This window comes from Erpetoichthys calabaricus, chromosome 1 (genome assembly GCF_900747795.2).
Source record: "Erpetoichthys calabaricus chromosome 1, fErpCal1.3, whole genome shotgun sequence".
Classification (NCBI taxonomy): domain Eukaryota; kingdom Metazoa; phylum Chordata; class Cladistia; order Polypteriformes; family Polypteridae; genus Erpetoichthys; species Erpetoichthys calabaricus.
Window position 1 is genome coordinate 344,730,640 of NC_041394.2, and position 25,818 is coordinate 344,756,457.

General features: G+C 39.0%; 1 protein-coding gene across 4 annotated transcripts in view; it reads right to left on the minus strand.

Annotated features, from left to right (window-relative positions):
- The window catches only part of LOC114644738 (NACHT, LRR and PYD domains-containing protein 12-like), a 217,671-nt gene that overhangs the window by 190,437 nt on the left and 1,416 nt on the right, over window positions 1-25,818 (minus strand). For all 4 annotated transcript variants that reach the window (XM_051924823.1, XM_051924836.1, XM_051924832.1 and 1 more), the window contains exons 2-6: window positions 19,776-19,956; window positions 9,103-9,269; window positions 8,728-8,902; window positions 7,882-7,947; window positions 6,069-7,794 (exon numbers count right to left, since the gene is read on the minus strand). In XM_051924823.1, coding sequence (XP_051780783.1) covers window positions 6,069-7,794; window positions 7,882-7,947; window positions 8,728-8,902; window positions 9,103-9,269; window positions 19,776-19,866 — 2,225 coding nt within the window. In that variant the 5' untranslated portion in view covers window positions 19,867-19,956. The remainder of the gene's footprint in view (window positions 1-6,068; window positions 7,795-7,881; window positions 7,948-8,727; window positions 8,903-9,102; window positions 9,270-19,775; window positions 19,957-25,818) is intronic.

The window sequence follows — 25,818 nt, forward strand, 5'->3', positions numbered from 1 at the left end:
TCTACACCCTCAATTCTGTCCTGATTATTACAAAATACTAAATCCAGACAGGCTTCACCCGGTGTTGGTACTTTAACTTGATGTGTTAAAAAACAGTCATTGATTACTTCTACAAACTCCTGCTCTTCTGCTCTGCCATTTGCAAGGTTAGCCTAGTTAATCTCTATATATGTAAACTCCAACGTCTACCTGTCTGTATGTCTGTCCGCTTTTCATGAAAGAACTACTTAACGGATTTAAATAGTTTTTTTTTTTATATATAATTTGCTTGAACATTCCAGTTGATTTTGTAACTTTTCTCATTGCACTCTGTATTATAGTTCAATTGCTGGAGCGATTTATTTGTGTGAATCTGAGAGATATGTAGCGGGCCAAGGGTAGGGGGGGGTCTGGGCCCTCCTCACTCACGTGCCAGCCTCGGGCTGTGTACTTTACCTCCACTTAGCTAGTGAATGAGAGAACTACTTAACGGATTTAGATCAATCCTAAAAGCTTTTTATCTTCTGGTGCTATCTTACTTAAAGCTGCCTTGTGTTTTTATTTCTTGATAGACATTCCCTTAAGCCTTTCTGTTCTCCCTAAATTATGGTTTGCTGCTTCTTTTCTTTCTAACCCACCACAATTAACTGCCTAGATTTGCTCCTTTATAAATTGTGCTCTTTACCCTCAAATTCCTCAGAGTGCCAATGCTCGCCAGGGTGTGTGTGATGTACCTGAGATAACCAATACTCTACTTTCTTCCAAAATGGGAAACCCACTTTCTAATTTACTATTGACAGTTATGGATGCCAGCTATTTATTTACTTACTGCACTACTGCCCAGCTGCTCAATGCCTGTCACTGCTGCCGCTTCTCACTCGCACACACACACACACACCAGTTCACGCACACTTACCATTGCTCCTGTGTATTTGAAAAAGTAATAATTAAACCTTTCTAAAGGAAAACATGGCACATCTCTTTGTACAACCAAAGATAGATAGATAGATAGATAGATAGATAGATAGATAGATAGATAGATAGATAGATAGATAGATAGATAGATAGATAGATAGATAGATAGATAGATAGATAGATAGATAGATAGATAGATAGATAGATAGATAGATAGATAGATAGATAGATAGATAGAACTGTATTTGTCCCCAGAGGAAATTTGGCTTTTTTTGTTCAGAACACACACCAGAATTACTATAAGGCAAGAGAATTAAAAAGGAAGAAAACTTCTTACTTGGCAGTTCCAGTCCCAGTGAGGTGATATACAGACCTATTGCTGTTGGTATAAAGGAGCTCCTGTCATGTTTCTTGACACACTTCAGCTGAATAATTTGTTGGCTGAAAGTCCTTAGTGTTGTTGTGTCACAGAGAGGATGTACAACATTGTTTTAATCCTCTCCATTACTGCAACCTCCATGAGGTTCAGGGTGCCTCCTATAACTAAGACTGCCCTTGTCATTAATATGTTTATTCAGTGGGTTTCTCTTAAAGTGATGTAAAAGAGGGTGTCACTACCCATATTAAAGGAACAGAACCTTCTAAGAAAAAAGAGCCTGTTCTGCCCTTTCTTCTCTAGTTCCTCTGAGTTCAAAGACCAGTACAACCTGTCATTGATGTGGATCCCAAAGTACTTGAAGGAGTAGAATACCAGAGGACTGGTGGGACAGTGTAATTCTGCTCTTTTATAAAGAGAATTGTGATATTCAGGATGGTGGAAATTTTAGCAGGATAAAGCTGGCATCACACACAATGAAAAATTGGGAAAGGGTTATAGAGAAAAGGCTTAGGGAAGAAATCATCATAGGGGATGAGCAGTTTGGATTTATGCCAGGGAGAGGAACAACTGATGCAGTTTTTGCATTGACACAGCTGATAGAGAAGTATTGAGAAAAACAGAAAGTTCTGCATATGGTGCTCATTGATTTGAAGAAAGCTTAAAATAGATTGCCATGATAGGAGATCTGGAGGTGCATGAGAGAGAGAAAGGAGTAACAGAGAGGGAGTGAGGACTCAGATTAAAAGCAGTGTTGGGGTAACAGACAAGATCCCAGTTAGAATAAGTCTACATCAGGGATCTTCTTGAAGTCTTTACCTCTTTTATCCAGTTATGGATGTGTTGACTTGTAGGATAAAAGACTAATTAATCCCCCTGGTGCAGGCTTTGCTGATGGCACTGTCATGTGTAGCACCAGAAAAGATCGTAGAGAGGAGAAAGTAGAGAGGACTTTAGAAGATACAGGGTTGAAGATAAATAGGAAGATGACAGAATATTGGGGGTTTAATAATAATCAGGATTTCAAAGTTAGCCTGCAGAGACAGCTAATGAAAAGACTGGATAAATTTTAATATCTAGAATTAGTGGTAGCCCAAAATGAAGAATTAGATGCAGAGATAGCCAATAGAGTGCAATGTGGATTGAACAATTGGAAGAAGGAATAAGAAGTATTATGTGATCAAAAAAATTAAGGTGAAGGTTAAAGGTGAGTTTTTAAGATAGTGGCAAGACCAGCAATGATGTATGGAGACTTGGGCAGTAAAATGAGTGGAGGTTAGAAGTTAGATGTGGCAGAAATGAGAATGTTGAGATGTGCAGATTTACAAAAAAGAACAGAATAAGAAATGAGACAAACAACAAAAGTGGGAGAGATACAGTAGATAGTAAAGGAAAGAAGGTTGAAGTGGTCTGGACATGTGATGAGGAGAGACAATGAATATGTGGGCAAAAGAGAGATGGGAATGCAAGCATCAAGGTGAAGAAAAAGTGAAGTAGGCCAAAGTGGAGGTGGATGGATAAAGTAAAAGAAGATCTGAAGGATAAGGTTCTAACTGGAGATAAGGTACAGGACCGAGTTGTATGGCGAAGGTTGATTAAGTACATCGACCCAACATAGAAGTAGGAAAAGAGAAGAGGACAAAAACTCTGAATATCAGCAAAGCACATACTGAGTTCATGGACTATTGGAGTTTTCAATTTTCCAATGTCATGGTTCACCTTTCCAATTCGAATGAATTCACATGACTGGACTGTCAGAGAAATACAAGGTTGTTGTTGACTTCTTAGGTGGTGTGCAAAAAAAAAAAAAAAAATAAAATAATAATCATAACATATATGTTTTGTGAAAATATAGAGCAAATTGAGCAAATGGAATGTGTATCACTTTGCTACAAATGAAATAATGGCATTGCTGGCTGATCAAGTTATACATTTTTTATTTTATACAATTGAAAGGGCAGGATTATATCACAACTTGGAGAATTAAGGTAGGTTTGTTTTCTTTGAATTGTCAGAGCTTTGACACTGTAAGGTGTTCATATAAAATTTCCATCTCAGAAACTCAAATATCCTGTTTGTCCAAAAGCACATGAATACAGCAAAGGCCTCCATAGCAAAGGAAAGTCACTACTATTTTCAGGTTGCTATATTTATTCCCTGTAGTGGCACACATTAAGTTCAGATCCTTGATGCTTACCTAACAAAATAGTCAATGGGTCAGCACCCATGTACAGTATATGGAGTTCCTCATGAGGTCCTGTGCTCCTTCTTGTCCACTGAAGTCTTCTAGTGAACAACTTTTGGTTATCTCCTCTGCATTGTGTCAAATCTCAGTCCAGCCTCTTTTCATGTGTAGCTCCTATCTGGTGGAATGAGCAGCCCACCTTTATCTGAACTGCAGACTCTCTCAGTGTTTGAAGACTCTCTTGTTCTTTGAATATCTGTCTAATTGATAATGGTTTTGATGTTAAGCTCTTAGTAGCTAAGGAAAAGTAACCAATTGTGTTGTTCTGTTTGGCTTTGAGTTCTTCACTTGTAGTGATCAGTTTTATACCCTTGTCCTGTCAGACTTGTTCTAAAATAGTCCCCCAGACCCATTCTGTAGGTCCACATTATTTGTTGTTCAACAACAACTTAGTCAAGTGTGAATGCAGAGCAAAGAAGACAGAGGAGAGCCAAGCTACATCCAGATGCGAAACAACAGGATTAGACATTGTAAAGATGAGGACAGAAAGAGTGACAAACAGGCAAAGGGACTCCGGCAGGTAAACCATCAATGTCTTCAGGTCTGAATCTCATCAAGCAGTCTCAGTTATGGCAAAGAAATATGAATGTCCTCCATGTAAAGGTGCTACATTACAGTAATACATCCCATATACTGATAGCAGACTGAACTTATATTTCTCATTTCACTGCAATTCTATAATTCTTCACTGGAGATCTTTACATCACACAGTTTCACCCAGAATGAAACCTGTAGTGAGACCCTGAGCTAAAGAACATGTCATGTGAATTTCTGGGAAAGCATAATTTTTTTTTCTGCTAAATATTTCCATTGCATAAAAGATTTAAGTAAACATCTGTTTTCACTTCTTCATCTTGTCATATGTCTACTTCTGTCTTTCACTGATCATTTCTCATTTCAAGTCATTAGTCCATTGCTGTGGACAAAGAATTAAGGTCATCTGCCTGTCTGCTTAAATGCAGAAAATGGGACAGAAGCTCTGCAGAATAGAAATGGAGGGACTATCAGAGGTGATAACACAAGGGCTGAGCTCCCTCAAGGCTGAAAATCCATTGTGTCAGTCTTAGGGATATAGGTGGCCCTAAAGAGGGGAAACTCTGATACATCACTAAAGAAGGCTGTATGATGGGGCCTAGCAGTGTCTTCACAGACCTATAGCTGTTAAAGAGAATACAGAGAGTCATTGTCACCAGTAGAGGGAGTCCTATTTTAGCCTGTGCTGGTGATTAAGGGTGTACAGAAAGGTGTGGCATTGCTCCACACTTTATTATCTGTCCTTGTCCTGTCTGTCCTCCAATTGCCATTACTGGTGTGGCCCAATGAAGGCCTGAACATCTTTAAGAAAGCAGTGAGGGGTTTGATGTGATAGTTAAGACATTATTCATTGGTGACTCCAATCACACAAGGACATCAAAACTTTACAAATACTTAAAATGAAGTAGCAGGAATGAAACACATATGGTGACAGAGGGAGAGCTTGTTTCATGAGTTAGAAATGTGGCCAAAATAATCAACATCCACAAGTATCAGTAGGACAGATGTGAGGATTAGAGATGTCACTAAAAAAGATACTCAGTGAAGTGAAGGACTGAAGCACATAAAGGAAGCTACCCTGTCCATGAAGAAGAACTGTTGTCTGGAGCACCAGTGACTTGTCCAGCTCTGACTAACCTTTTTGAAAGACACACACAGGACAGAGCTGAGGCTGCTCTGTGATATCAATAAGGAGTGACTGAGATCTGTGTCACTAGACTGTTTGTCCTCTTTAACAGCTTCTTTAAGGGAAGTATTCATAAAACAAGGTGATATTGACTACGCTGTTATTTATTGCTCCAAATATTCATCAAGTTGTGTTGTTTTAAAGTGTTTTCTTTGAGTCTGATTATATGGCTGATTAAAGGTTGCGCTTTTTTTAATCATACCTAACCATTATTATTGTTTTATTGCTTTGTTGCTCACAGTATCCACTGCTGTATGTCCTTCATGACCCTGACCTTTGTCCGTTTTCTAGCTTGGCTAGTTTTTTTTGATCACATCACAGTAGCAGTGCTGACCTCTTGGTAGAACAATTTAACTCTTTATTAAATCCTGTCTTTATTCAAGCAGCTCATACAAAGTTCCATCCTAGTTCACACAAAGGCCATAGTTCATGTGGTCACACCCTGATCCTGAGTCAGGTGATCTAATAGATTAATTTGACTACTATTATTTACTTAAATAATTAAACAAACTCTGCTTCAGTTTTCCAGAAGGGCATTGCACATTTTTCATTTTTAAGGAATATAACAAGCAATTAATGGACGACTAAAGCTCCGACAGACACTGGGCTCAGATTGAGAAGTGTTACTGTGCCACTGTGTTGGAAGAATCATATGATACTGGAGTAACACACCCATGTGATAAATCACAGCACTGTCATCATTTCCAAACAGGTGGAAGGAGGGATGTAGAAGATCTAATTAGTACAGAATGCAGTAGACTGAAAAAACTCGAATGAAACTGTCTTGAGTTTACAAACAATAAAACTAAACTCATGAAGGTTTTATGACTCACCTGACAATTTTGCAGCAGATGAGCCCTGGTGCCAGTCTCCTCATGCTCTCTGGAGTGAGACGTGTGCCTGACAGGTCAAGCGTCTCAAGTTCTCCACAGCAGCTGATGACAGAGCCCAACACAGCACAGTCAAGTGGAGATAAAATCATGTGATTAAAGACCATCTTTAAATCCTTCCCAATGGCGTCTCTGATTAATTTCTCATTCTGAGTTTCAAAGAGCCAATGACACACTCGCAGAGCTTCACTTTTATCTCCACACCGTAGCGCCTTTCTAGCGTTCTTCTTCACCCACTCCAATATTGTTTTTGCCGTCATCCTCTCAAATTCACCCAGGATTCCCCCCAGTGTTTCAAACACAGAGGACCTGGCCAGTCCTGCAATAAATTTTGTAAAAATCTCAAACCGGCCATCTTTACATGAGTCCAGCTTAGCAAGGACTTCCTTCACACTCCCTGATGAATCAAGATAGAAGGAGCAGGCAGCCATGAACTCCTGCAGGGTGAGGTGGTAGAATGTGTATGTTGTGTGCTCCAGAGTACTTTCTCTCTGAAGGATTTCTTTTAAGAACCCTGAGAGGAACGGAGAGGCCAAGGCTGGCTGGAGACCAAAGGTGGACATCTCCATCTTGTCATAAAATACTAGAATTCTGTTGTCCACACCATAATAAGCCATCTTTCCCAGTTTGACCAGAATCCCCCGCTGATCCTCAGTTTCTCTCCTGTGATTGGTGAGAATGTTGTGAAGGAACATAACAAAGAGCTCAGTGACCGTTCTGGGGGTGGCTCCTTGCTCTTCTTCAGGTTTCATGAAATGATTCTTCAATACAGAACAGATAATCCAGCAGTATGAGGGGTTGAAACACATGGTGTACAGGATGGCGTTCTCCTCCACGTATTTAAAAGCCTCAGAACCCAGATCAGTGTCACCAAAGAACTTCTTAAAGTACATCAGTCTTTGTTCAGGGAAGAAGCCCAGGATCTCTGCAAAACGATCAACTCTCTCCATGTCCAGTTCTTCCAGGGCTGTTGGTCTACTTGTGATCAAAACTGAACAGCCCTTCAATAATGTCCTTCTGACCAGGCTGGTGATCAGGATGTGAACAGGAAAGTAGTCATCTGGGTTTGAGCAGAGCTTCCTCTGTGTGAAGTCCAGTTTGTGTTTGTACTCATCTAGCCCATCGAGTACAAAGAGGAGAGATTCAGGTTTCTGCAGGATTTCTTTTAATCTGTCATCATAGAGGTATTTATAGTGCCTTGCAATCAGCCTGGTCAGGGGCTGCTGTGGCTCTGTCTCTGTGTCTAGGAGATTGAGCTCCCTGAATTTAAACAGGAACACAAATGCAAATCTCTGGTAGTGAGTGCCTCTGGCCCAGTCAAACATGATCTTCTGTACCATAGTGGTCTTCCCGATTCCAGCAACCCCACTGACCACTACAAAGTTAGGTGAAGACTCACTTCCTGGGCTCCTTCTAAAAAGCTGCTCAGTCCAGATGCGTTCACATTTCTCCTTTGCTCGCTCCTCCATCAGCTCTGCATGAGTCCTCCCTGTTTTCTCAAGTTCATGGTACCTTTCATTATAGGTTCTTATGTATTGACCAATGACTATCAGCTCTGTATACCGAGCCTCAAATGCCACAGCTATGGTTTGTGAATCTTCAGGAGAAACCTGATCCTCCAGAGTTCTTGTGGATTCATTCACACCACCTCTGTGTTTCTCATGGAGACCTGAAAGTCACAAAGAGAACAAGTGAGAAAACTGAAGAGAACAGTGGACAAGCCTATACAGCCTGATACAGGATACTAGTGGCCTACCTTTAATGTGATCCTTAATGGGAGGGCACTGGAGACTGGCATGAATCTTCACTAAGAGGTCTGGTCCTAAAAAGGGGAGATATGCGTTAGGAATTGTAACTTAGACGCTGTCACACACATGCGAATAGGATGCAGCTGAAGTGCTTAAAGAATAAGGGTAACACATCTGCCCATGGGTGGCGGAGTACACTAACTCTCTTTCTAAGTCCCCTTCAGACCTTTCCCGGGAAGGATAAGGGACGGAGCTGTGTAAGGGATGTAGCCTAAATAGTAACAGGCAGAGCGACAGTAATATGGTGATAGTGGGAAAAACAGCAACTTAAATGAACAGATCAGAAGAAGAAGAAGAAGGAACTTCCTCTGGATTTGAGGCAAATGAAAGAACAAAGTTTGGAAAATCAAAAATTTTTGCTAAAATATATGAACAAGAAAAATGGGTATGAACCTGAAGAAGGATGTGAAGTCAGGTACATTGAGTACAATGAACCCTGTGTCTTTTAGCCTGTAGGCTCCAGGCCAAAAGTCTGAAAGGACTTTGTGGCAACAGAGGAGAAAACATTTTAAGTGTGAAATTTGACTAGAAGCACCAAGCAGCAGCAGCACATCACTTTCGGAATAGTTAGTATGATTCGCGACCCCCTGTTATGGACCTGAAAAGAGAAGCTGGAGGGAGAGCCAGAGGTGCGGCCATAAGACAAGTGTCCAAGTTTTATTGAGGGAACCTATCAGCTTTGTGTAGAGAGGCTCACACTTGTACATATTACAGGTGGATTGCATTGTGTTCCTGTATTCTCCCTCTGTTTTGTCCATTGCTCATCTGGACACTTTGTGACTTTATTAACTCACCCCCATCTGACACCTCCTTCAGTATTTGTGGCAGGTTTGGTGATGGAAATCTCACAAGTTCTTCAGCCAGTGCCTTCCACAGGGCCTCCAGTATCACTCTGTCCATCTTCATTATGCCATTGATAAAGGACTCCACACCTTCTGTCCCCTTAGATTCTTCTTTAGCTTTGAATCTCTGAAAGACAAAAAGCAAACTTCTTTTTCAGACAAGAGCAATGGCGAAATGAGCCTTAAGTGTGACATGATGAACTCTCAATAACACTGAGATCTGTTAATGCAGGATTAATCCAACTCCATGAATGTCTGCCAGCTCTCACTGTCTGCTCTCTTCCTTGTGTCTGCTTTTTCTCATCAGTCTCACAGAGACTCTCCTACCTTGGCCTCATCATTGGTGAGCATGTTCTTGGTAACCAGATTTTGCAGTATACTTGTGATGTCATATTCAATCACATAGGCCAGGTAGGGTCTGTAATACTCTGTGATTTTCAGGAGGTCCTCATGATGAAATGTTTTAATTGTATCACAAAACTTCTTTATCAAACCTACAGAGACAGAGAAAAAGATGATAAATGAGTAATGAAGGAAATCTGGAGACACAAAATTTAATCATTCTGACTACAGGCAAATGAATAAAACAAACACATTATTCTGTAGTGACATTAACTATTTACACAGAGAGTTTTAATAGATGCTGCGTACAGGGGGATAGAGGATTAGGAAATTAAACAAACTCTCCCGAAATTCTTGTTTGTGATTAAAATGTCATTGAAGTCAACTTCAAGGTGAACAGTACAATGAGATTCTTACTTGCATTTTTCCTCAGAAACAGCCATAATAATACAATATCAACCAAAGGCACATACAATTATACAAAGAATGAACATGCATACACACACACACACACACACATTTATATGCAATATGTGCAGTACTGTATATTGTATTTACAGTATGTGTACTGAATATGCAATTTTTGACCACTTCTCCATGTAAAATGCCTTCAATTGAAAGATGTTTGTAGGTTTTCTTGCATGTTCTGTCTGTTTCAAATCCACCACAACGTTTTAATGGGACCCATTCAGTCACACATTGAAAAATGAATTGGACAAAGCATAATTATTTTTTGTGTGTAAAATAGGTTGAATATACAGTAAGCTGATAATTAACACTAGATACAGGCAGCATGTAATTTAGGTAATGTAACTAAACTTAGCTTATCAGTCACACTAACTGACTAACTAAAGTTAGATAGTTGACTAAACTAGCGTTATATTGCTTACTGTATCTTTTTTGTGGATGTAGTTAATGTAGTAAGTTGCTACAGTTCAAGCAAATCATGTCAGCACAATTGACTTCACAGAAGAACCATTAAGCATTTTCAGCAACAGCACTCACGTCATTGTGAAATGCAGGTTTTTTTTAAACGTTTTGATCTGATGACCCAAATAACCATGTTGGTATATTCCTGGGACCCAAGAAGAGGTTTATAGTCAACATGATAACAAAGCCATCAACAGACAAAAACAATGGCCATAGAATAAAAAAAAATCCTCACACAAAAAGTATTAGATAACTAAAGTGGAAAACATATATGGTTAATGGAACAATAACTCTCATTCAGCACTGCAGGATACCACCACCACAGTAAATGTTCAGTGTAAGCTTCCCTAAAACAGTGAGAAATAAAGTCACTATAACAGGCAGTCGGCATGGTGGCGCAGTGGGTAGCACTGCTGCCTTGCAGTTGGGAGACCTGGGGACCTGGGTTCACTTCCCAGGTCCTCCCTGCATGGATTTTGCATGTTCTCCCCGTGTCTGCGTGGGTTTCCTCCGGGCTCTCTGGTTTCCTCCCACAGTCCAAAGACATGCAGGTTAGGTGGATTGGCGATTCTAAATTGGCCCTAGTGTGTGTGTGGGTGTGTTTGTGTGTGTTCTGCGGTGGGTTGGCACCCTGCCCAGGATTGGTTCCTACCCTGTGTTGGCTGGGATTGGCTCCAGCAGACCCCCGTGACCCTGTGTTCGGATTCAGCTGGTTGGATGGATAACAGGTAGTAAAGATATGCAGATATTACTTATGAAAGGGCAGTGTGAATAATGGCCACTTAACTTAGTCACTTGAGCCATGGTACTGGGTAAGGAATAAAGTACTCAAAAAAAAATGAATGCACTTTATTATCTTGTCTTAAATAAAATAATTTTTTTAAAAATTGCATTTTTAAACGGGATCACAATTAAAGTATTTTTCTAAATTAGTTGGCAAATTGTTCAGCATATTCCTGTTATATTTTAACTGAGCATTAAAAGTTGAGTCTTGTAGTTATATTATGCCTAAAGAAAATGATGCACTATTTGTATTTTATGACGGCGACATGATCCATTTTGATGAAGAATTCAGTAAATAATCCAGTTTGATATTTGAATGCCTCAGTCTTACTTTGTGGTGAATCCCATGTACTCCGCTCTACAGCTTGTCTCACCCTTTTCATATTTTCTGGTGTTCTTACAGTTCTCAGTGGTTCAACAAACATGTCCTTCACACTACCAAGAGACTGAGATTTATCAAACCACTTTAAAATAGTGTGATGAGAAGGAATGAATATTTGCCAAGGCAGGTTAAGTTTAATACAAAATCTTCTCTGCGTGTCGCTACTGATTTAGATTCAGTGTATGCTGTTATACTGAATGTGCAATGTGGCAATGATCGATTGTCCAAGGCTACTATAACTGCATTTAGCATGCACGACACTATATTCACAGTAACCTATTGACCCATTCCCTACATCACCATACAAATCGTTACATGCTTGTGCTGTATCTGTTCGACATTTGAAACTAGAGCCGTGATGCATTGACTTTGCATACGTTTGATTTTTACACAGGTTGTGTGAGCAGTTAGTAGGGAATATTAATTAGATGTTCCCACCATACAAATGAAACCTCTCTGAAATTTGTTGGCAATGTTGTTTATGGGCCACATCTCAGATTGCATATGACTGCAATAAATAATCCTCTAAACAAAGGGTGGTATATCACTCACCATAGAATTTGCGCTTTGACAGACTTGTTTGATTTCATTACACAGCCATATGGCAACCCACTACAAACAAGTATGCAAACTGAATATTAAGAAATATCGCTGAAACGAGCAGTGGGAAGAGGGTGTGCACTCTAGTACCTCAGTCAGTTTAAAAGACTGTAGAGGCCCGTGGAATGAGAATTATTTTTTGTATGGTGGCAGCTGGTATAGAAAAGTGTATTCTTAAAATTGGTAATCAACACGTACTACAAAAGTATTATAAGCACATGAGGAAGTAAGTACTGTATTTCAATAAGCATTAAAATTGTAAGAGTTAGAATTAAAAAGGCTTGTGCCTACATATTTTTATTATTCTGTATAAGATAGAAACCACCAATATTTCATGAGCCAAAGGTTAGACATCCAGGAGAACTGGAAAGGATAGGCCCCTTCTTTTAGAGAGGGAATGTGAACTTTCCAACTATAAATATCGGTGACTTCTGAGCTAGCAGAGAGTAAAGATAAGCCTCGTCAGACAGACATGATGGACAGAGCGGGGTTTGACACCCCCTTAGCTGAGAAATAATGGTGGAATCAATTAGAGGCAGGATTAGAGCAGTGGAATATTAAGAGTCAGATGAGGATGAATAATGGCTTGCATGATAAGAGCTGAAATAAACGTAAGGGCTGCCTATGACTGGGCACTCATTTCAGTGGAAGTGAGTCTGTGTGCCAAAAAATAAAATGATTCTGCTGCCTGTCCTGAGACTCTGAGTGCCTTCTTTGGGGCTGAGAGTGCCTGTGCCTGCCTGCTTCTACACTGGCCACCCTTTACCATCCCTTGGAAGTGCCGCTGACAGCATCTCCTTTAATGTTGATGGTAGTCTGAGCAGTATGAACATCTCCTTGGTTTTACTGGTCTGATTGTTGATCTAGGCACCAGTCAGTTGGCAGGTAGGCTTATTTTCTGTAAGACATCTCCCAGCTATGGATAATCAGGCCTAAGTTGGAGTTGTGTATAGGAAATGTTCTTAACTGTCTATCTGTTAAAGCTTGGACATCCTGACATCATTTGTGTCAGCACATTTATATTAGAAGATGAAGTCGTATAGAATATTTAACTTTATATTTTGTTCTCTAATAATAGTTTACATATGAAGAGTCTTATTCTATAAACCAAACGTTTTCACAAGACTTTTAATTATTAACTGCTGTGGGACCTTTGGATGTTATTTAATGGAAGAGTTGTATTACTGGAGTGTACCATTTATATGTGTGCTCATTGGTGTAATTGAAATGCTTTCTAGCTATTATATGTAAATGAACTTAAGTGATAAAACAGTTTAAATAGTTTTTGTCAGATTTCCTATGCTCACATTGTGACGTCTCATCAATTAGTGTAATAAAAGGGACATCCATTATGGATTTCATTTATAATGATGGCTCAAGACTATTCTTTATCTGCAGTACTAAGTATTTTCCACAGCAGGTGTTAACAGCAAATTTAATGATGTAGCTGACATTGTGATTGACCACACTGTCAGAGGTGAAAATGAGGTCAAGAAGGAGACTAAAGCTACTATTACAAATGCATGGGGCCATTGGATCAAAAACTAAATGTCTAAGAGAAAAGCCCAAAAGGCCTTTGAAAAAGCTCCATAGCAATGATCACTGGTTACCCAGGCCTCAACAAGCTGAGAACAAGATGACCATTCATTGATATTGAAAGTAAATAATCAGTTAGTACACAACACAGAAAGGTTAGGAACCACTTGGTAATAGGAAAGAACTTCCAGTAATTAGGAGAAGAAGAATCAGGAGAATAAAATGAGTGGCCAGTGCAGGAAGTGTAAAGATGTAAGAAGAATAGTAGAGCAGTCTAGTAGAGAAAAGAGATTTACTGACAAAGGAAATGAATTGAGAGGATCAAGGAACAAGATGAAGAAATGAAAGGAAAAGAATACTTTATGAAAACATAAGCAGAAAAGCATTAGGGGAGTGAGACAGCAGAGATCTCAGTAAGGCTCATGGCTAACAGCACAACTTTCTATACAGATCTCAGCAGTGCCTACAGTTAAACGGGCTCTGTTGGATCTTCTTCTTCTTTCGGCTGCTCCCGTTAGGGGTTGCCACAGCGGATCATCTTGTTGTCCGCATATTAATTTGGCAAAATTTTACACTGGATGCCCTTCTTGTTGAATGTTTTTCTAAAATCCTAACACATCACCCAGTGGTGAGCAGCTGCTCCACTTCAGGCTTGTCTCTGACTCAGTGTACACAGCCCTTGGTTTTCAACCCAGTTTATTATTCTTTGCTCTGTAAGCCTGACATCTTCTACCTCATTGGTTTCATGGGATGGAAATTGGAGTGGGCAGGCATATAGCTGTTTTTTTCAGAATTGTGAAGACTATGAACTACATAATAGAGTCAGTGCAATTCTGAAACCTGAAACATTAATCCAGTCACCCAGTTTATAAACCCACTCAATTCAATTACTGTATTTGGTTACAAGAGGCCTGAAGGATGCTTAAAGGCAGTGAGTGTGAGATGCAGGAACCAATCTGGAATGGAGTACAGATCCAGTGCTGGAACTAATCAGATCATATATGGTCAGTCTTACTGGGCCAGCTTAGCCTCCTGAGACACCAACTGTATTTTAATTTTAATTTCTCCATGCTCTTTGTAATTAATATCATCTGATAAATATGGAAACAATATTGAAACAAGAAACACTTAGTGGAAAAACAAATAAACAAATAAATAAATAAAATAATGTCCTTAAATGCAGACAGTGAGTTTATTTTCATGTGAGGACAAAGGGTAACATTTCAAAATTTATATCACATCACAAAAAGGTAACCAATGTGCTTGAAACTGTCATTGTCGGTTTAGGAATCTTGCAGTGCAAAGACATGCTTCGCATCATTTAAAACCTGCTATCAGTATATGTGCATAAACTACCAGTGCAAACAAAAATGTATGTATGAATTAAAGAGTATGATCAAAACATTAACTTTTTGTATGCAGTTTAAAAAAAACGGTTGACATCATTAAAAAAGCATAATCACACATTTGTAAAGTAAATAATAACTAAAGACAACCATCAAAAATGCACCTCCATCATGGACCTGAAACAAATCTGGAGTGAAGACACTTGACATCTAATTCTCACCATGTTCTCCTGCAACCCCACTGAGTTCTGACTCACTATCACTATCAGCTCTATTGTGATGTCCAGATTGTGGTGAATCTGATAGAGAGAAGTCATCTGTTGAATTGTAATAATTTCCTGGCTCCACCTCACCATCCATTCATCCATCCATCCACCGTCCGTCCATCAGTCTGTCCATCCATCCACCCATCCATCCGTCCATCCATTTTTGAAAACCACTTATCCAGAGCATGATTGCTAGAGTATCTGGAGCCTACCTCAGTAAGGTCCTGGTGCAAAGCAGTTAAAATTCCTGGACATCTGGACATGGTGCCAGTCGATTACAGGATGAACACACACATGCACAAACAAACATTAAACATCCATTAATGCATCTTATTTAACCGGTTATCCTGAGCAGGATCATGGGAAGCTGAAGCCCATCCCAGCAAGCATGGGCTCGAAGACAGGAAAAAACCCCTGGACAGGGCGACAGTTCATTGCTGAGTGAAAACATACACACATGCATACGCGTGCACGCACTAGACATTACCATTAGACAGGAGTTATTACCTACAATCGCATTCATTGTCCTTTTAGCTATTGACTGATCAAACTAATCCTGAAAACACAATAAAATCACATAATAAAACATACAATTAAAATAGAATACAATCAAAAATAATATAATAGAAAATATAAAGGTGCCCTTAAAAGTAAGTGTGGGGCAAAGATCAAAACATAACCTCATTTTCACCTCTAGCCATGAATTTCATTTGAAAATGATCCCATTGTCTTCATACAAGTACAGTACTATGTGATTAATGATGTGCTGCCTTGTGAATATCACTAAAATAAATAAAATTGAAATGCCATACCAAACTACAAATTATACTGATTGTTAACAAACAGATTTCAACATGGGACTTTGATGCAGTTTCTTGCTATGCCTACTTCTGTTTAGACTTCATCCACAAAAGACATTTGCTGAAATCTGCACAATTCTGCTAGTTCACCTTACAGCAGATTTAATTAATCACACCACTTACTGCAGATTTCAGAAGGATTTGTCATTTATTTAAGTGCAGCAGTTTTAAATTTAAAAACGAAAATGGCAAAGGAAAAGCATAGTGAATCAAAATCCTCAAACGTGGATGCATGGTACAGGAGGAGTAGACAATGAATATAATACTCCTACACAGACAGACTAGGCACAAATCTCTGCAACACACACATTTTATTTCCAAGTGGGGAAGCACTTTTCCCTCACTCCCCACAGCAGAGCAGTACAATACCAGGACACAGCATAAATGCACCAATAAACACAGTCCTTTCCTTCTTTCTCTTCCCCATTCCACCTCCACTCCTCCTCTGGCAAGCTTCGTCTCTCTCCATCATAACTCTGCCTCCTTGAGTGAAACGAGGTGGCTCCTTTTACGCTGCACCTACAGTAGAAGAACTTCAGGTGGCTCATCAGCATTATCTGAGTACTCCCTGGTGTGGTAGAAACCCAAAGTAGGGCACTGCAGCATCCCTTGGCAGCCCCCACGGAGCCCAATAGGGTTGCAACTCCCGTGGAGCCCTGCAAGAATCCAAGGTGCCGCTGCAACCCAAGGGGACTGCCATTAAGCGATCCGGTGAGGCAGTGCCCTGTGCATATCTGCTCCCCCAGTCCTTCCTTTAAATTTCCTCCCAGCCGGAAAAGGACCCCAACCATTTGTCACACGTTTGCCTCTGATCATTAAATCCCATCTTCTGTATGTCAATCTGGGGCAATAGGCACTTTAATCACATGTTCTGAGAATACCGTATCAGAAATACCTTTTGGTTCCAGGGCTATCTTTGGTCTCTTTTCTATCTTTCATTTTTTACTCTCAGTTCTTCTCTCGCCTCATTATTTTTCTTATTCATTTATTGTTATCTTTCTTCCTTCTCACTAAATCTTCTCCAACCTATTCTCCATCAGCTTTCTTCCCGCTAAATCTGTTTTAATAAGCTATTTGAAATCCACAAACTCTTTGTCAGTTTCAATCTGGAAAGCATCTTTTCTTAATGTAACTCAATTAAAGCAAGTTTTCTGGTGGCTCTCACAGCTGATCAAGAAAATATCTTAAGGATGCTGGGGATTACTGCAGTTGGCTTGGCTGCCACTCTTATTTGTCAGTTAGAATGAAAGCACTTTATTTGTCTGTAAGGGTTTATTTATAGAAGCTCAATAAATAAATAAACCAAACAAACAGGTAACTGCATAAGCAAACAAACAAATACATACATAAATATTATGATAACAAACAACAGCCACCTTCTCAAATACACACAAGAATGACTAAAGAGAAATCAAAACTTCTAATTTGTCTAAAGGTAAATTGAGCAGTCATAATATTAGTGGGAATATATGCAGGCATATTCCTTTTGGTGTAAAGGAGCCCCCATCACATTTCTTGACACACTTCGGCCGAATAATTCATTGGCTGAAAGTGAGGATATGCAGCTTTATTCATAATGGCACTCAGTTTTGTTTTAATTCTCTCCTTTGCTACATCCTCCAGAGTGTGTTCCATAAGTGACCCTGCCTTTTTAATAAGCTTCTTAATTTTTTGGGTCTCTCTTGATATATATACACACCAAGAAATATATATATATATACTATGGGGTTCCCCCCTGCTCACTTCGCTCGCCAACAACCCCGGACTGCGCTACACGCCAGCCGCTTCACATCTCTCTCACATCATTCACATCAATGCCTCTCGCATTGTGAAGAGGGCGGCTAAGCACACCCCAAGGAGAGGCGGTCAATCCTCCGAAACCCCCCTCTGAAACGGTGATACAATAGAAAACAAATACAGTTTTTTTTTTTTACCTCCTCTTTTCTCAGACAGCTGCTGGCTTCCTGCTGCTGCCGTGCTGCGTGATCTGCATCTCGTGCGGCACTTCGAACATTTAAAAGACTGTACAGCAGCTGTCCTACTCTTTGTCTTTTATTTCTGGCCCAGGATGTGGTTAAATCTTTTGTCATAAAGTCTCGTCTCGTGAGATATGAGTTCTTGCTATTTTTTAGTTTATAATTTAAAAAAATAAGAATCTGAAAATCTAACAACATTACATTAAAGTTTGATAAATTCTGAAAAGAATAATACCAAACATATATATGTAGGTTTTAAAATAAGCCTGATTTAAAGTATGACAAAAAAACGTGACATTAAAACGTCACATAAAATCGTTGCACTTTTAGGGTTAGGATTTTATATAAATAGAGTAGATATATATAAATACATATATTGTGAACACAGTGAACGTGGCCCCTCCTCCAAAACCACCTCTTAAACAGTGAGGGGGTTTCAGAGAAACAAACACAGTTTTTCATTTCCTCTTTCCCGGATCAGCTGCTAGCCTGCTGCCATGCTGCGTGATCCGCATCTCGCGCAGGGCTTCAAACATTTAATAGTCCGCACCGCGGCTGTCCTTCCTTCTCACTGCTCTGCTCCAGTCAGAGCTCCGCGCCCCTTTGAGGAGGAAGATTTTGTGTTCTTATGATCAAGAGGCGGAGCTATGGCAAACCGGTTTGACAATGTGCCCGGATTGCACCTGAAAGAGACTTGTGTTTGTTCCACCAATATTCGAATAAACTTTCTGTCTCTTCAAGTGACAAGTGGTACCAGAAGTGGTTGCACAGATGGATCCTCACGACAATGTGTTTCTTGAGGCGAAGCGGAATGTGCTTGTCACGCTTGGGTCACAAAGTTGTACAGGTCCACTCAGGGGTTTGAAGAGACAGAAACGTTATTCGAACACTAATTATATCTCATGTGTTTTGGCTCTGGTTATTGGCTTATGACCTACTTTTCAGCTCTTTGACCAATGATACTGGCTACACGTCCTGAACTTTTTTATTTAATTATTGTCTCTGCTTAAATTCTAACAGTACTGATCTCATTCAATCTCAAAACTGAAGTCTCCCTGTGCCAGCAGTATACCTACAGCCTGCACTTTCAAAAAGGCCAAGGCCTATTAATGCCAATGTGGAGACTGGAACCATAACAATTTTTGGATCAAAAAAAAAAAAAAAAACTATTATAAAGATGTATTATTAATTATGCTGGACAGTCTTCCTGTTTCTGTTATCGGTACCCAGGAGATGTTACCAAAATAGGTGATTGTTCTTTGGAGACTATGGTGATCTGCTTTGTGTTGTGTGATATTGTAGTAGAAAGCGGAGTGATCTCAAAGTGTCCACGTGGTCATTCTTACCTCTGTCACTGACTTTGGGGCTAAATGAACATGGATGAGATTAACCAGACAGAAAAGCTCAGTGCCACTAGCTGTGATGGTTGGAGAAGGAATCCATCCATCCATCCATTTTCCAACCCGCTGAATCCAAACAGGGTCACGGGGGCTGCCGGAGCCAATCCCAGCCAACACAGGGCACAAGGCAGGGAACCAATCCCGGGCAGGGTGCCAACCCACCGCAGTGGAGAAGGAATTGAATCTTTAAATCCAAGTGCAGAAGGACGCCAAAAAACAAGACGAAATGAGAAGACGTCAGTAATCCGATTAATCAGTAATAAACGACACAGGCTAGAGCCGGTTGGGAAAAGAAAAGAAACAAGAACTTGCAGAAATAAGTCTACAAGTGATCTATATAAGTCTAAATAAGTCTATAAATGATTCCATTGCTTGTATGGAATGTTGTTTGATTTTAATAAATTAAATAAAATGTCAAAAAAATGTGAAACAAGAGCTTCTATAAATCTGTTTAGTGATCCATATATTTTAGGCTATCTGTTTTTGTTAGGTTATTAACGTAACTAAATATTAATAAACTCATTTCCCAGTTTTATTCAATCACTTAATGATTGAATAATGTCATTGAATTTTTCTTACCAGTCAGGGCAGCAATTTCTTCTTCTTGTCGTCTTCTTTTAAAGTATGCCAGTCCAGCCTTCTCTTTGGACTTAGAGCTGTATTGACCCATTTGAAGATGCTAAGATGGCTGGATTTATGATCAAAGTGGCACTTGGTATCCTTTTCCCCAAATCGCTGATGACTTTTAGATGGTCAAAGGCTGTGGAAATAAGACAGAGATGGCATTGATATAGACAGTTCACTTAAGGAGCTGAGTGGGTGATCAGTGACTAAACACACATCTAGACTCAGATATCCATGTATTTGCATATAAAGGCCTGAAAAGAGACAGGTTAGTTAAGAATTTCTAAATTTAAGCACAAGAACAGTCAGTAGTCAGTTTGGACACAATGGTAGCCACTCACATTCAGTCAAGGACTCAATAATCATTTAAAAGTACAATAATAGGGATAAGCGACTTGGAAATGGTGTCTAGCGCAAGTAAGGATGTAACACTCAGGATTATTTACTGGACATGTAAACCTGTGACAGGTGCTGGGCAGTGTTAGTAAGTGAATGTTTTGACACCTTAGCAATAAAGAGTAGGTGAAGTGAAAAGACCAGGAAATGAAAGAATCAAGGAGCAGGCAAATCAGATAAAACAGGCCAAGACAAGAAACCAGGAAGCTAAAACAATCTTTCAGAATGAATCTAATAGAGGGCATACACACCCTTGGAATATGTTCTTTTGGTGTTAGTATTTAGCCTTACTGTCCAGCTTGTATTTTTAATTTTGTCTTACACTCCCTAAAATAATCAGATTAAGGAAGTTCTTAGAAGAAAATGATGTAGTGGGGTCCCTAGTGATCTTCATACACTTCAGAGGAGTTGTAGGCATTTTTTTTGCACAGGCAGCAGGCAATGTCTTATATCCTATAAATAAGATGATCTTGAAAATGACTGAGTGAATAGTGCTATTTTATACCCTTAAAAACTGTCCCTTTGTTTAAAATTAACCGATCACATAAGAGCACCTGCTTCCATTCAGACATTCCCTAATAGCACTTATTAACAATTAGCTAACCATTTCTGCTGACCAGTTTGTAATTAGGAGGAGCATTTTCATTAACTGTATTGACCATTAGCTTTTTATTCACAATTTACAGAAAATACACCCATTAGTCCTCCTTGTTTTAGTCATCTGCTTCATTGTACATTAATCCCAGTTAACCTTAGCAGTACACTTCCTTCTAACCATCTGCCCTTTACCTTGAAGTAAGATTTATCTGAATACCCACTTTTTTTCTGGAATTGGGAAACAACCATGGACCATGAACTGAAATGATTACCACTGGAAATTAATGAACTAAAAAAAATATCTCAAATGAATGGAGTGGAAGGGAATTATTTAATCCTCTGCTTCCTGTGTTTTAGCCAATTTTGCAACCATCTACACACCACACCCATGAACTCCCACTTCTTTCAGTTTAATGCCCAAACTCTCCTGTGGGACTTCTTCTGAAGTCTTCTGAAAAATAAATAATGTTATATGCACTTCCCTGGTTATATCAGCTCTGCATTTGACACCATATCCCATCAGATACTTTTGAAACGACTAGCTAGTTTTGGAGTCTGTTTCCTTGTCCTCCAATGCTTTTCTTCCTACCTCACTGATAGGATGCAATTTGTTCAAATAAAGGGCTTTAAATGTGAGAATGCAGTCGTTACTCAGGGAGTTCCGCTGGGCTCTGTTTTGGGGCCACTTCTTTTTCTCATTTATATCTTCCCAATAGGTAATATCTTTCAGCACCATGGTATTAAATTTCATTGTTACGCTGATGACACACAGCTATATCTATCCACTAAATCCACTTCTGTTTTCCATCCAGGTACTATTATGGCATGTCTCCAAGACATAAAGTCATTTATGACTCACAATTTTCTCCAACTAAACAGCAATAAAACTGAGGTGCCCCTCATTGGTTCTAAATCCACATTTGCTAAGGTTAACCAGTCTTCTATTTTAATTAACAACATTAACACAAACATCTCTACCCAGGTGAAGAGCCTAAGTGTCATTCTTGACAGTACTCTCTCTTTTTCTTCCCATATAAGTAACATTTCTCAGACTGCCTTCTTCCATCTCTGAAACATTTCTAGACTTTGTCCTGTTCTTACGCAACACAGTACTGAAGTATTGGTTAATGCCCTAGTCACCTCACGTATAGATTACTGTAATGCTATTCGATCTGGCATCCCACAAAATCGTATCCTTCGCTTACAACTTCTTCAAAATTCTGCTTCCAGGATAAACACCTGTTCTAAATCACTGAACATATTACACCTCTTCTCTCTCAACTTCACTGGCTCCCTGTTAACTACAGAATACATTACTAAATACTGCTCTTAACATTTAAAGCTCTCCACAACCTCACCGATCTTCTACAGACTTGCACTCCTCTCACTCACTCTGATCCTCATCTGCAGCTCGACTTTCTGTACCGCACATCAAACGCTGTTCTCTGGGAGCTCGAGCATTCTGCCACTGTGCTCCTCAACTCTGGAATTCTCTTCCCTCTCATATTCATCAACTTGATTCAATTACACATTTTAAAACTGCCCTCAAAACTTATCTTTTCAAACTGGCATACCAAATGTGAATTTTACACTGTTACTGCCTATTATCTTTGTTTGTTTGCTAATTATTGCTTTTTGATTTATCATTCTCTTTGTTTTTATTTTCTTAATGTTTAAGAACTGCGAGGCAGCAGCGCTACCCACTGCGCCACCGTGTTGCCCCGTCCTAGAATAATTGGTAATTAAAAAAAAAAGAGAGAGACAACTCTCTCTCAGTGAAAAAGAGAGTGCAGGCAGGGTGGAATGGGTGGAGAAGAGTGTCAGGAATGATTTGTGACAGACGGATATCAGCAAGAGTGAAAGGGAAGGTCTACAGGATGGTAATGAGACCGGCTATGTTATCTGGGTTGGAGACGGTGGCACTGACCAAAAAACAGGAGACAGAGCTGGAGGTAGCAAAGTTAAAGATGTTAAGATTTGCCTTGGGTGTGATGAGGATGGACAGGATTAGAAATGAGTACATCAGAGGGTCAGTTCAAGTTGGACAGTTGGGAGAAAAAAAGTCAGAGAGGTGAGATTGCGTTGGTTTGGACATGTGCAGAGGAGAGATGGTGGGTATATTGGGAGAAGGATATTAAGGATAGAGCTGCCAGGCAAGAGAAAAAGAGGAAATCCTAAGAGAAGGTTTATGGATGTGGTGAGAGAGGACATGAAGGTGATGGGTGTAACAGAACAAGATGAAGAAGACAGAAAGATATGGAAGAAGATGATCCACTGTGGCAACCCCTAACGGGAGCAGCCGAAAGAAGAAGAAGAAGAAGAAGAAAAAGGCTGGGAGTGGGTGACTTGGGATCTTTTCTATGCTATGTCCATTTTGAAAAAAAAAAAAAAAACTACAATTTGTGGAGAGAGATTTATGCCCATTTCTTAGAGTAGGAAGTTTTTATCTACTCTCGTTATATAAAATCCTATGCCTAAAAGTGCAACAATTTTGTGCAACAATTTTATGTGACTTTTGATGTCACGCTTTTTGTCACTCTTTAAATCTAGCTTATTTTACAACCTTCATATATATATTTGGTATCATTCTTTTCCAAATTTATCAAAATTTAATGTGATGTTGTTAGAGTTTCAGATTCTTATTCCGTTTTTTAAATAATAAACTAAAATATCAAGAATGTCATTGTTTTTAATATCAAGAAAGTTGTGATTTTTAATTTCGATAAATCATTATTATTTCAACAATTTATTTAAATAATTTAATTCAAAAAATTACATTATTTTTGATCGAGTAAACTTTCTTTCACTGGAACAAACTATTAAAAAAATATATCTATTCATAACACCAATGTTTGTATTTAGGTGATTTAGTTAGCTGAAGGTCGAGTTACAATGACCCATTGCATACCACTTTAGTTTTCACCTGATTTTTCCTGTTATTGAAATAATTCAGTTGATTTATCGATAGGAATGTCAGTTAAAATGAATGGATCATTTATTTATTCTCTTATAAATACTCATCAAGCACAGTGGACCTCAGTTTAACAGGAATACTCCAATCGGTAAGAGAGTAAATATTTTGTTCTCGTTTCATGAATTTTACTCTGTTAAATAACAATTCATTTTTCTTTTACATATTTATAGAATTTTGTGATTTTGGCCGCAAGTGAGGCAGCCTACCAGGCCACAACTGGGGGTTGGGCGCCAAAGGCACCCATAGTTTTTATATTGAATGACATCATGAAATGTTGTTAAGTGTATTGTTAATCACAGCAATAAAGATGTGATCCAAAACAGTAAGTGAAAGTACCAAAGAAACACAATGAATAAAAGAAAGAAATTAAAATAAATGATTTCAAATGAATGATCACGTCAAAGCAGTGCCAAAGAGCAGTGTGCTCATTTTAAAATCTTCAAAGACCCCACAAAAGGTATATGGCTTATCAGACTAACACACAAACCTTGACTTTGTCTTCAAAAATCAAGTACTGTATTTGTTACTGAAAGAATCCAAGTGACAGAGGTATGCAAATGGATAAAATAAGAATCATCAAAGGCCAAGCATGAGTGAGCAAACATTATCATGCATGGAAACTACAACAGATAAAATTCTTAAAAATGCTTTACCTTATTTACTTTAAGATTCAGACAAAAATCTGCAGATCATTATCTTCAAATTCAGAGGAACCCATAACATTAGTGTCAGGACTGTAGCAGAGCCTCACCAGTTCAAGAGGTCCATTTAGTTTCTTATTTAATTTTTAAGGCTCTCTGTAATTATCTGTCTAATATGATTAACCAATATTAACTAAGACTGGTTCAGGTTTGATAGTACAAAAAAAATGAAAAGAAAAGAGAGCTTGTACAGTTCTGCTCAGGCAGTGTTTATCAATGTGTCCTTCATGTAAAAGACATCTTTTTTTAATACCTCTGAGTAAAATGTGTCTACTTCCTCTCTCGAAATGGAGGTTTCTCTGTGTCGGTAACAAAGAACTATTGACAGGGTGTTAGAAATTGGTAAAATGTTGAGATTTTACTGTCAAAAGGATACAATATTACAAATAGCGGGGAGAGAGAGTGCAATTTGAGAACTGTGTGTCAAATCTCACACTACAGTTCATGTATTTGACAGCCAAACACTGAACTGGCCTGTTCTGACCCAGTTTAGCATCAGCTTTGCAAGATGAATTTCCAGGCTATTTAGAGTAATCCAACAGTAAGACCCTCAGGCAGAGCAATTGACCTAAAGACATCTTGAGGCTAACACAAATAAAAACTCTGAATCATCAACATTAAAGTAAGGAGCTAAGTGTACCTGTGATTTGAAGTAAAAATAAAACAAAAAACAATGTCAGCCAGAGACCAATAAGAAAGAAAGGATAAAAAAACACAAATTGCCTGCCTTGAAATGCAATTAACAACAATTCAGTGCAGGATCTGTGAAAGCCAGTCTCTGTTCATTAGAAATCACATGATCTGTGAGAAATGAAATTAAATAAAAACAGAAAAAACTGGATTTACTGGAAAGACTCCATTATTTTTAATTGAGCACTGCATCTCAAGTAACAACCAGGGATTTCTCATGTACTCTATTTATTGCAAGCCATCTCATCAATCTGCCAAAAAGATGGTCAACTTCTAAGTGTTTAGCAAAGAAAACCCAGAGCAGGTATGTTCAGGAAGGGTTTAATTAATGCATATGGATGACACAAGACTTCTGACTTTTCAATCTATCCCGGAAAAGTGGAAAGCAAATCAAAGAACAGCATGGACGGTCAGGCCCTTCAGGCATCACTCTAGTCTGCGAATGAGCAAAATGAGGACCAGTTTGACCAAATTGTGAACGGGTTACAACCACACAGTGCCCTAAGACTTCAAATATTAACTTTCCAGCATTTAAGTCTCCAGTTTGGACCCAAAACAGTAACTTCAGCACATATCATCTCGTCTATCCATGGCAAAAATAAGAGGTTCATAATTTGTGATTCCAGCATTTGGAATTTAA